The sequence below is a fragment of the Budorcas taxicolor genome, chromosome 2 (assembly GCF_023091745.1).
Source record: "Budorcas taxicolor isolate Tak-1 chromosome 2, Takin1.1, whole genome shotgun sequence".
Taxonomy (NCBI): domain Eukaryota; kingdom Metazoa; phylum Chordata; class Mammalia; order Artiodactyla; family Bovidae; genus Budorcas; species Budorcas taxicolor.
In genome coordinates, this window is record NC_068911.1 from 13,178,027 (window position 1) to 13,190,259 (window position 12,233).

The 12,233-nt window shown below is 53.1% G+C and overlaps 1 protein-coding gene across 1 annotated transcript in view; it reads left to right on the forward strand.

The window, feature by feature from the left end:
- Positions 1-11,024, forward strand: part of AUTS2 (activator of transcription and developmental regulator AUTS2) — a 1,205,988-nt gene extending 1,194,964 nt beyond the window's left edge. Inside the window, exons 15-19 of the mRNA XM_052654596.1 lie at positions 530-671; positions 4,129-4,206; positions 5,236-5,319; positions 6,776-6,998; positions 9,412-11,024. Coding sequence (XP_052510556.1) covers positions 530-671; positions 4,129-4,206; positions 5,236-5,319; positions 6,776-6,998; positions 9,412-10,675 — 1,791 coding nt within the window. The 3' untranslated portion in view covers positions 10,676-11,024. The remainder of the gene's footprint in view (positions 1-529; positions 672-4,128; positions 4,207-5,235; positions 5,320-6,775; positions 6,999-9,411) is intronic.
- The last annotated feature ends 1,209 nt before the right edge of the window (positions 11,025-12,233 follow it).

Here is a 12,233-nt window from a genome sequence, read left to right on the forward strand (position 1 = left end):
TGTAACAATGATCATTTGAAATTAGCTTGTAGGCATGCAAATATTTCTTCATAACTTTCAGCTACTAATGTACTGTGATCTGTTAGAGCACAGCTAAGAGTCATTAAACAATTAATTTACAGAGCAGATTATTCATGCAGAATTGCCAATAAAATGAGCTTTAGAATACTATCATTTAAAAACTTGCAGCAAATCAGAAACCACTTCGGGATGGTGGTGGTTCAAGGAGCTAGGATGTGGTTCTAAGCCTCAAACCGTGTACCCTCAAAGACAGAGCGGGAGCTTTGCCCCTCGGCATTTCTGCTGCGAGCCACAGGCCCTCTGAGCAGGCCTGCTTTTCTGGCCTTTGAGGGCTACATGGTCTGTGGCTTGCTGTGTTCCCTCAGCAGGTGTAGACTTGAGCCTGACCAGGGCCCCAGCCTGAATGCACTGTTCAGAGCTGACTTTCCATCTCCTCATTATCTTTCTTCCCCACTGTTTCTCCTGGGCTTCCATCCTTTCCTCCCTGCACCCTCCCTTGGTGCTGTAGAAGCAGATGCAGTCGGATCCACACAAGCTGGACTTTGGCCTGAAGCCTGAGTTCCTGAGCCGTCCTCCGGGCCCCAGCCTCTTTGGAGCCATCCACCATCCCCACGACCTGGCGCGGCCTTCAACTTTGTTCTCCGCCGCCGGTAAGTTCAGAGGGGCAGGGGTGAGCTGGGAATGGTAGCTCTCAGCTAGCTAGATGAGTGATGTCTGAACTCTGGGCCGCTGTTCAGTCACTCCCTTGAAACAGCAGTTGACGCCACTTTGCAAGGCAGCATCACAGCACATCTCCAGAGATGGACTGTCCTCCATGGACGCTCCCACTTCCATGAAAGAAGGGAAGAGACCCTCTCTCCCTTCAGGGACTCATGTTGCTTCGGCATTAAACCACTGTAACTCACAAGTGTGTCAGATGCTATTGAGAAAGATCAAGAGAGCTTGCAAGGGTAGATCGGAAGAAAACAATGCCGCTGGCCCCGCCCACAGAGTAGTCAGGGGTTTTGCACCTTGATGCTCGGTTATGCCCTGTGAGGATCTGAGGATAAACAGATACAATGAAGGTCGCTGCCCCTGGTGTGGTCTGTGACAGAGAGGGTGAATTGGTTGGTGGCTGGTTTTCTCTGCTACAGAACTTAACATTCTTGCCTGGTTGGTCGTAATGATGCAGGAGATTTAGGGGACAGCATGTAAACCCCCCGGGAGATCATGTTTTAACCTCTGAGAGTACACACTCCCAGGTGCCTCTTAGGTGTGCCAGAGTGGGTCCCTGCCCAGTCCTGCTCCAGGAACATGCAGACGAAGGCAGCGGCCATCAGGAGTAATAGGTAGAAGAGAGCCACCCTACTGCTGTCAAAGTCTTTCCTAAAACTACCTTCAGCGCACGGTGCCTGGCCCAGGGCTCCCCTGGGTCATGCTCATAAGTGCTAACGGTGAGCGCATCCTGATGGTTGGCCCCATCACCTCCTACCCACTACGCAGGATAGAATTTCTTTCTCTGGACATGCATATTCAAGCGGCTCCCTGTTTCTAGTCCTTAGCGAGGAAGTTTCACATCCATCCTCCCTGCCGCCTTCCTAGGCTTTTTATCTAAGACTCGTTTTTGGTGGACCCAAGGCTCTTCTGTTCAGGAAGAAAGAAATACCCACACACTGCAAGAGACCATCATTCTAATGGGCCTTGTCCCCAAAGCAAGGGGACCCCACCCTTGAGGGCAGATGGAATTTGCTAAGGTCTTAGGTTTCTGTCATTTCTGTTGAGGGATAGGTTCAAAGGCTGGTTACCATGGCATCTAGGCCCTAAGACAGGGTTACGTGAAGAAGACTTTTTGGACAGAAGCAGAGAGGTTTCTTCCTGGCTTCCGTTTGAGCCCAGCAGACGAATTGGCTTCTTTTGCTTTGATAATTCTGGAACTCTGGGGCACCCCTGGGGACCCTGGGCTGAGCAAAGCTCTGATTTTCTTCGAAGCATTAATTAGCTTGTACTACACAGACAGTGTGCAGGCAAATTGTTATTTAGCTGGCAACACTGTCAAGGGCTAATGAACACACTGGGCTGTATTCACTCTGTGGAGGTGGGCGTCATACTTGCACTTTCTGAGTGGAGAATGCGTCACCATTGAGGGCTGAACAGAGGACCCCTCCGGCACCTTCTGCCGCCGAGATGCCACAGCTCTGTGCTTCCCTCCATACCCCGGGCCCACAGGACCCTTCCAGGCTGGGGAAGAAAAACGCAAAACAGAAATTAATAGGGTGTTAAAGCATCAACCCTCCTCCACTTAATCTATGTTCCTGAAGGAATTTATACTTGGCTTAGTCAAAAGCAAGGGATTCTTGAAACAGTTACTAGTAAATCCATTCCCACCCTGTTTATACTTCCATTCTGAAGGGTAATCTTCTCTAGCATAAGCAATATTGAAATTTTCCCAAAATGAGTATTTGGTGAAACTTTCAACTGGTAAGTATAAAAGTAGACATACTTGTTAAATTCAGCCACTTTGATCTTACTGTTGGGCACTGCTGCTGCTAAGTCACTTCAGTCGTGTCCGACTCTGTGCGACCCCATAGATGGCAGCCCATCCAGGCTCTGCCATCCCTGGGATTCTCCAGGCAAGAACACTGGAGTGGGTTGCCATTTCCTTCTCCAATGCAGGAAAGTGAAAGTGAAGTTGCTCAGTTGTGTCGGACTCTTGGTGACCCCATGACCTGCAGCCTACCAGACTCCTCCGTCCATGGGATTTTCCAGGCAAGAGTACTGGAGTGGGCTGCCAGTGCCTTCTCCTACTGTTGGACACTTGTGCCTGAAATAAACTAAGGGGGCTTCTTCAGATGACCTTGGCCTACCTCCTGTTTAGAGTCAGGCCTGCCGCCCAGAGAACTTGCCTCCTTAGCTGCACATCGACACACATGCCAGGTGGATGCCCTCAGCTTTTGGAAATCTCATCCTTCCCTAATTCACATGTGCACACTGTCTTTCTCTTCCTTCAAAAGAAGGATTTGAGGCTTCCCATGTGTCTCAGTGATAAAGAATCCATCTGCCAATGCAGGAGATGTGGGTTTGATCCCTGGGTCAGGAAGATCCCCTGGAGGAGAAAATGACAACCCACTCCAGTATTCCTGCCTGGACAATTTCACAGGCAGAGGAACCTGGTCAGGCTACAGTGCATGGGGGTCTCAAAGAGTCGAACACAACTTAGCGAATAAACAACAGCAACAGAGGATCGAGGCCAGATATAAAGCAGAGGAAAGGGAAAACCAAAGAGAGAGAGCACTAAGGGAGACCCGAGGTCCCTGGCAGCCGAACCAAAGAGTAACAGGAGGCTGTAGGGTGATCGGTGTCCAGGAGCAAGTGAAGAAACTAGCTTTTCCCAGCACTGAAGATTGCCACTGGAGGCCTCCGCCTCCCACAGCCTGACACAACTCTCAGTGCGTTTCGTAGGGTCCGGCTTTAGCATCTCCTTCCATGCACGTCCATGACGGCTAACATGATCTCAGGAAAAGGGATTGTGCAGAAGCCCAAGCAACGCAACCCAGGGTCCAGCTCTGTGGTGGCCGCTCCTGCGCCCGGATTAGACGTTGTCTCTCAGAGTGAAAGCCTCACCCTCAAGAGGTGTCTCTGAACAAGGGAGCCCGGGGCCAGATGGTGCCCCGGAGAGACCGGGTGCACGTGGCTCCTAGTCTACCAGTCAAGAACCTTGCTTCCCATTTTTCACCAGGCCTTTCTCCAAACGTACATGGCAGTAGAACCGCCTGCCCCACTGGCGGTGTTTCTCCGTGTCTGCGGTACTGGGCATCAGCATCGGTGAAAGGAATACCTGTCTTCAGTAGCGGGCAGCCCAGCCAGGAAAGAGAAGCGGCATTGAATTACTTTCCGCCTCCTGACAAGCATGTTTCTCTTTCCCCGAGTGTCGCCCGAGTGGACTTCAGCTGTGTTCTTACGTTGCATACTCCCTGCAGGGGTCTTAGGGGACCAGAAGCCAGTGGCGTTGTATTGGGTTGGCCAAAAAGTTCATTCAGGTTTTTCCATAAGAATCCATTGACCCTTTTGGCCAGCGCCAGAGAAGTGGGCTTCCTCTGAAATCTAACTCTGCTGTGTCTGACTCTCCAGGTGCTGCACACCCAACTGGGACCCCGTTTGGGCCGCCCCCCCATCACAGCAACTTCCTTAACCCTGCTGCCCACCTTGGTGAGTTGTGTCCATCATTCACGGGCATTGACATGTGTATCTCAGAAAACCTGCATTCCTGCTGCACTCTCTGGCTAGCGGGCCATAGTCCTAGACAGGTCACTTACCATCAGGAGATGGAGGTGACCTCGGAGATGTTTGAATCCAGGCCGTCCATCTCTAGGAGTTCAGCGCCTCTTACACCGGGCTCTTCAAATAGGAGATCTGTGTGCAGTTGTGGTTCTGTGTGGAGTTACTCAGGGTGCAGAGGATGAATGCCCTGGGACCTCAGGGAATCCACGTGTACAGCAGCCTGTCCCCACTGATGGGAGAAGACAGTGAACTCTTGCCCATATAAGGGCACCCCTGGAGGTGGAGAGAAAGACACCGTGATGTAATGTAGGGATAGTATCTCTTATTTTTTAATCATTTCACAGCCCAATTCATATATCTCTTCCTAGTAAAGGGGCTTTATTCATGGCCTTTATTTATTTGATATTTTCACACGTGTACCAGCACATGCGGGCAATGGTACGCCCAACCACAGGCTGTAGGATATGTGTGACCTCAGCGTTCCATTGGGAGACTTTAAGCTGCTATCTTAACTTCTGTTCTGTCAGAGCTTACAGGGCATTTCCTGAGAGGAGGAGAGACAGGCAGGGAGGCATGTGAGCACACTGTGGCTTGAGTAATGTTCCCCACCCAGCAGAAGAGAGATGGGGGTCCCGAGGTTAAGACTCTGAGCTTCCACTGCAGCAAGGTGTGGGTTTGATTCCTGGTCAGGCAACGAGGATCCCACACGTATGCAGCACAGCGCGGCCAAAAAGAGCACGGCACAGTTCCAGGAAATAGCCCCTACAGATACTTTGCTAACCCAATGCCCACATCCAAAAGGATGAAACACCCTTTGGATAATCTGGTGGGAGAAGTGAGACAGATCGGGTCTGAGTATACACGTGGCAAGGGGCCCCCACTGCCTTCCCAGGAATCTGCGCTGCCTCACTCAGCGGAGTCCTACAGCCATGCCCTTCTTCCCAATCTCGTCTGCAGAGCCTTTTAATCGGCCGTCTACATTCACGGGCCTGGCAGCGGTTGGTGGCAATGCCTTCGGGGGACTTGGAAATCCTTCAGTTAGTGAGTACCTCTAACTTTTTACAATCCACCTTTAAACTGTCTGCTCTGATCTGTCGATGGCTTGAGACCTTTCTAGATGAAAGGAACCATGCTCTTGGGAAATAAACTTAGGTTATATCATTGCCAAAGCAAGCCCAGTCAGTGGAGTTAGGTCTAAACCAACCTCTAGTATGCTGTTGATATATGCTCCTGAAGGTCAGGAAAGGTGATCGGTTGAACACCACAGAGTTTGCTAAAGTTCATAATTTCATCCTATTCCATCTCTAGCCACCCAGATTTTAGCCACAGCATTTATTAGACGTGGGCTTCCCTGGTGGCTCAGTGGTAAAGAATCTGCCTTCACTGCAGGAGACCCGGGTTTGCTCCCTGAGTGGGAAAGATCCCCTGGAGAAGGGAATAGCAATCCACTCCAGTATTCTTGCCTGGAGAATCCCATGGACAGAGACCTGGTGGGATATAGTCCACAGGGTAGCAAAGAGTCAGACACAACATAGCGACTAAACCACCACCACCGCCCCCATTAGACGTGAAGACAGTCTTTAAATTTCATCTCGCTTCAGTGGAAGTGAGAAAACACTGAAGCATAGGAAACCATACCAGGCTCAGGACAGCCCAGAGAGGGCAACATCCAGGAAGACTGTAATTTTCCACCACTGAGAAGTCAAGGGACTTCCCAGGTAATCCAGCGGCTAAGACTTCACCTTCCAATGCAGGGCAGGGCTGTAGAGTCAATACCTGGGGGGGCAAACATCAAAACACAGAGCAGGAACAGTATTGTAACAAATTCAGTAAAGACTTTACAGAGAAAAGGAGTCTGTCTAAAGTAGGAAGGGAGTTGCAACTCCTCCCGTTCTAAACGCCCACTAGCCACTCAGTATCAGCTTGTCCTGCCCACATGTACTGCCCGCCTCTGCAGGAGACTTGAGATGCAGCTCCGTCCCAGGTCCTCGGAGCCTGGAGACCCTCCGTGTCTGTTTAGATCAGGACCCTGTCTGGCCTCTGCTGATGCTGGTTTTGGTCGCTGAGGCTGTGGACAGGGCAGCAGTCGTGTTACAGTAACAGGGCCATGGTGGGCAGAAAAGAACCGCAGATTCTACTCTGAGCAGAGCTGTTAACCCGAGTTCCACCATCCACGTCCGCCCTCCTGCATGCTCGGGACCTCTGCGTGCGCCTGCCAGGCTGAGACCCGTTCCTTTCTAATCTCCCCCCTCTCCACCCGTCTGCCCCTTTGCCTTTGGTTAGAAAAAAAAGCAAGAAAAGCTGTGAGCTTACTTAACCTGTCCAGTGTAGGACGCGTTCCTCTAATGAATCTGTTGGTCTCCTTTCCTTTTCCAGCTCCCAATAATATGTATTCCTTTTAACTCTGAATGCTGTTAGAGCTTTTGGTAAGTACCCTCATCGCGGCGGACAGACAATTTCTCTGAAACCTTTTTTGTTCTCCACTTCGCCATTTCAGCACCCAACTCAGTGTTCGGCCACAAGGATGGCCCCAGTGTGCAGAGCTTTAGCAGCCCTCACGAGCCCTGGAACCGGCTGCACCGAACGCCTCCGTCGTTCCCGACCCCTCCGCCCTGGCTGAAGCCAGGCGAGCTGGAGCGTAGCGCGCCCACTGCAGCTCATGACAGAGATAGAGATGTAGATAAACGAGACTCCTCCGTTAGTAAGGATGACAAAGAAAGGTACGCAAAGAACCCGCTCTCGAGTCCCGATGGGGGAGCCCCCTCTGTGCTAAGTACCGGCCCCCCACCGCCCCCCGACCCCTGAGCCCCCGGCCCAGCCTCGAGCTTCAGCTGTAGCCTCTGCCCCTCGTGCAGCCGGGACGGCGCCCCCGACCCTCCTCCCCCCAACCACCGCCACGCCCTGAGCCCAGCGACCCTTGTCCCTCCGGCCCCACAGGGCCTCGTGACCACAGGCCAGCATCGTAATTCTCGGTCCAGTACAAAGCGAGCGAGTCCCGGCTCAGCAGCAGAGTCCACACCCAGCCCCCCCGTGAGCCCTAGTGTCTCCAAACAGAAACCGCTCTCGCAAAGGTAGTGAGTTGGAGCCTGGACCAGACACACACGGCATGAATCAACACCATATTTGCTTTCAAGTTCGTGCAGTCCATTGACTCATCCATAGGTTTTTCGCTCTCTCTCTCCCCCTTTTCTTTTTGTTTTCTGTTAGAAAGCCATGTTTTGCATCGTCACATCATATTTTTCTCAAATTTTGTTCAAATTCAAATCCTGGGCTCACAGATGACCGCTAAGATTTTGCTAACCCAAATTCAAAGAATCCCCACCAAGCAATTTGGGTTTCATGTCACCAGTGGATAATTTATTTTACTAACCGTTTTTATCTCCTTACGTGGTAGTCCATGCCTCAAAAAGAAGTAGCCTTAAAGAGGAAAAACATCTTCTGAGTATTTTTTCTGAAGAACGTCATAAGCATTCTTGACAAGGCCTTCCTCCTGCCTGCCTCCCTTTCTTGAGGGTATTTTCAATCTGAATGAACTAGCAAGGACTACATGAGATACAGCTGACACAAAATACTTAATAATACTTCCCTTTGGGAACTGAAGTTTCCAGTTCGATCCAAATCTTTTGGTTTTGTTTTTCTTGACTGTATATTGTGTGCGTGCGTGTGTGTGTGTGTACGTGCTTTGTAGCGATCGAAAACAATTTAACTTCGGAGGCTCTAAATGCAGCAGGTTAAGTAGCTATTGCACCATAGGCCATCATGCTAAGTGACTCCTTTCTTATATTTTTCCTCAGGAGAGCATGGTAAAAATCTCTCAGCCAGTGGGAGGGCCATTTAGGACATCATGACATACAGCTCTGAGCTGCCAGAGCAGCAGGCCCTAGACCAGGAGCTCTCTGGATCAGCAGTCCCCAGCCATTGTGGCACAAGGGACCGATTTTGGGGAAGACCGTCCCTCTGTGGACCGGGGGTAAGCAGGCAGAGAGGCTCTCAGTTCTGTCTGCCACTCACCTCCCACTCCACTGCCCTGTTCCTGACAGGCCACAGACGGAGGGGTGCCAACTCCTGGCTTGCGGGGGAACCCCTGCTCTAAACGGCCTGTCAGTGAAGAAAGGATAGGACTTGGCAGCTCACCATTCTCCATTTTCCTAGATAGACTCACAGTGGCCTTTTGGATGAAAGTTAGGAAATTCAAATACACTTTTCTTTATCTTACCTCTTAAAGATGCTCTTCTTCTTAGCCTCTGCACATAGTCTAGAAGCAAAACCTTATAGGGGCAGCCTTAATTCTCTCTGCAGGGCACCCTCACCCTCTGGGCCCCCCAGGCCTCCTGCTCCCCCCACCCCTTTCTGTCTGAGGCCATCCCTAGAAACCCCGACTCCTGCTCTCGGCTCCCCGCGTTCTCCCTCTCTTTCCTCTGTCGCTTCCCATTGTGTGCTGTGTATTCTTAAACCCCCACCCAAGACAGGCCTCTCAAGTTCTTCCACACTTCAGTTCAGACAGAACTGGCTGCCCACCAGCCCCTTGGTTTTCGTGTCTCTGGACCTGCTTCTTCTCGTGTCAGAGCCTGGCTGCTTCTTCCTAAGGCAGAAGTGCTTTGTGCAACCCCATTGTCCTGAAACTGATTTCCTTTCGAGCCCCTCGGGAGCTTCATCTTGGTTTCCCCATACTTGCCGCCTTTACTGTGAAATCAGCCCTTCCTCTTGCTGTCAGGAGAGAGATTTTCTCATGATCCTCAGGTCGTGCTCTCCTGCGGCTCAGAATTGCAGTGTTGGAACTTGATTCTTCATCCTAAGAATCTAGACAGACGGCGCGTGGCCGCATCACTGACCTCATTGGGCTGTTCAGGTTTCTGAAAGTTCTTCCTCCCGGTCTTGATTCAGGTCGGTGCCTCTTACATACACAGTTTATGCCCCCCTCACACTCTCCCACCCCTCATTCCTCGGGCTTCACCCCTCAAGCCTCCTCTGGAGTCTAGGCCAGTCAGGTCAGGGTGGCCGGCTGGGCCTCACCTTGGGCACGGCGGCCCCCCGGGGGGCGAGGGAGCCGAGCCTGCCCGGCCTCTTCAGCCATCTCATCAGCCGGCCGGCAGCCCAGCTCACCTGCCTCCCCGTGTCCCATCTTCTCCGCAGGGAAAGCGTCGAGAAGAGACACTCCAGCCACCCCTCTCCAGCCCCCGTCCTCCCGGTGAGCACCCTGGGACACGGCCGCAGCTCCGGCGAGCAGATCAGGGGGCATTTGAGCACCGAGGCTCGCGAGAAAGACAAGTGCAAGGACAGGGAGCGGGAGCACTCGGAATCGCGCAAGGACCTGGGCGCCGACGAGCACAAGGCGAAGGAGGGCCCCCTGGCCGAGAAGGACGGCCACGGCCACGAGGGCCGCGCCGCGGGCGAGGAGGCCAAGCAGCTGGCCCGGGTGCCGTCACCCTATGCGCGGGCGCCCACGACCGACAGTGCCCGGCCGGGCAGCGCTGCCAGCCGGGACGCCGAGCCGCGCAAGGGCGAGCCGGCCTACGAGAACCCCAAGAAGAGCGCCGAGGTCAAGGTCAAGGAGGAGCGCAAGGAGGACCACGACCTGCCCCCCGAGGCCCCGCCGACCCACCGGTCCTCGGAGCCACCGCCCCCGCCGCCGCCGCCCAGCTCCTCAGCCGGCGTGCACCCGGGGCCCCTAGCCTCCATGCCCGTGGCCGTGGGGATGCCCGGGATCCACCCCATGAACAGCATCAGCGGCCTGGACAGGACTCGCATGATGACGCCCTTCATGGGCCTCAGCCCCATTCCGGGCGGGGAGCGCTTCCCGTACCCTTCCTTCCACTGGGACCCCATCCGGGACCCCCTGAGGGACCCCTACCGGGAACTGGACATTCACCGCAGAGACCCGCTGGGCAGGGACTTCCTGCTGAGGAACGACCCTCTGCACCGGCTCTCGACGCCCCGGCTGTACGAAGCCGACCGCTCCTTCCGGGACCGGGAGCCGCACGACTACAACCACCACCACCACCACCACCACCACCACCCGCTGGCGGTGGACCCGCGGCGGGAGCACGAGCGCGGGGCGCATCTGGACGAGCGCGAGCGCCTGCACGTGCTCCGTGAGGACTACGAGCACCCGAGGCTGCACCCCGTGCACCCGGCCTCCCTGGACGGCCACCTGCCGCACCCCGGGCTGCTCACGCCGGGGCTGCCGAGCATGCACTACCCGCGCATCAGTCCCACGGCGGGCCACCAGAACGGACTGCTCAACAAGACGCCCCCGACGGCGGCGCTGAGCGCACCTCCCCCGCTCATCTCCACGCTGGGGGGCCGCCCCGTGTCCCCCCGCAGGACTACGCCCCTGTCCGCCGAGATCAGGGAGCGGCCTCCCTCCCACACGCTGAAGGACATCGAAGCCCGGTAAGGAGCGGACAGGACGCCCGGCGGGACACACGGGCCCGCGGGCCGCGCAGCGCCGGACTTGCGGGCCTGCCCTCCGCGCGCGCTGGCGTCTCCAGTGCGGGTGGGGAGCCCCCAGCGCCTCCCTGTGTATAAAAAGAAATTGTGTATAGACTCGGTGCAGATTTTGAAATGTTTTTTGTATATTCTCTGTTGAAATTTTCCAGATCTTTTAGCCGATTCATACGTTCTCATGTCTCCCCACTCTTTTGGTTTGTCGTATAAAACTTTTTTTGATTTGAACCAAAACAGTGAAGATGACCACACACACACCGACACGGTGATAATTGGGGGGTGGGGGGAAGCAGGCAAGAGTCCACACCGTCCATTGTGCAGAGATCTTTGGGGTGAGAAGGGAAGGCCGTGTACATAGTTATGTAAAGAAAAGGGGGGGGGGGGGGGCTTGTTGCTTCATGAGCTAATGGTTCATATATGCAAAAGGGTAAGATGAAAGCTTTACTTTGTACAGATGTAAATAGATAAAGATTAAGTAACATAATACATTAATACTTCTTAAAATGTGCTATTTGCAGACTTAATATCAGCGAGCACAGCCAGCTTCGGCTGTGTTCCCCATGTATTGTTCTAGACAGCTAAACCCTTCAACTATGCAATGAATGTTAGGGCTTTTCACAAAAGCCCGCCTAACTCAAAGGAGCCTTTTCAAGTCCATTTACAACATACTTAAGGTCATATTTTCCCTGAACAAGCACTTAACGTGATATGACTGTTTTCCTTGCTTGTTTTTTCAGAGAATAACACCTGATTTTGCAAATTGGACCCCCAGGCTGAAACTTTGCATCTGAAGTTGCTCCTCGTGGGCCTTTGGGTGTGTGTAGGGGTGGGGTGGGGAGAGTGCAGCCCTGGAGAGGTAAACCAAGGCCATGAACCAACCAACCAGGGCCAGGGAGGATGGGAGTGGTCAGATGCCAAAATCAGGGGACACAAACAGGCCGCCAGCACCTCGTCACCATCTGTCACGTGATTTCACACACCCCCTCATGTGGGAACCATGCGTTTTTCAGTGCGTCCTGTTTCCTATCTGTACATCCCTCCTCATTCTGTAATGAGATTCAGTTGCACCCAAACAGATCCTGAAAGAAAGCTTCACGTTTTCTCAGATGATGGATATGTTTTCACTGTATTCAATAACTGATGATCAGGAGCACGTTCCCTAGCATGACTCACTGTGTTCCCAGCGGTAACCAAGTCCAGGAGGAGCCGAAGCAAGTCAGCTCTGTGGGGCCAGGGAGCGTTGCAGAGGGCAAAAGGTGGCAGGCAGAGAGATGGCCTTGTGTGTGCATGTGTTTTTGAGTTTTGCATCAATCTTACTGTCCCTTCATGATACTTTTATCATACAGTCAGCCTCTTGTCTACCTAATTTGGAGAGAATATGACTTTACTAGCAGAGATACAATATATCTTGTCTACTGGACTGTAAAATATATGTATGAAATAAAATTAGTTCCATTTGGTCTTCTAGTATATTAAAGTGCTATCTGACGTTGTTATCCTGTTTTTGC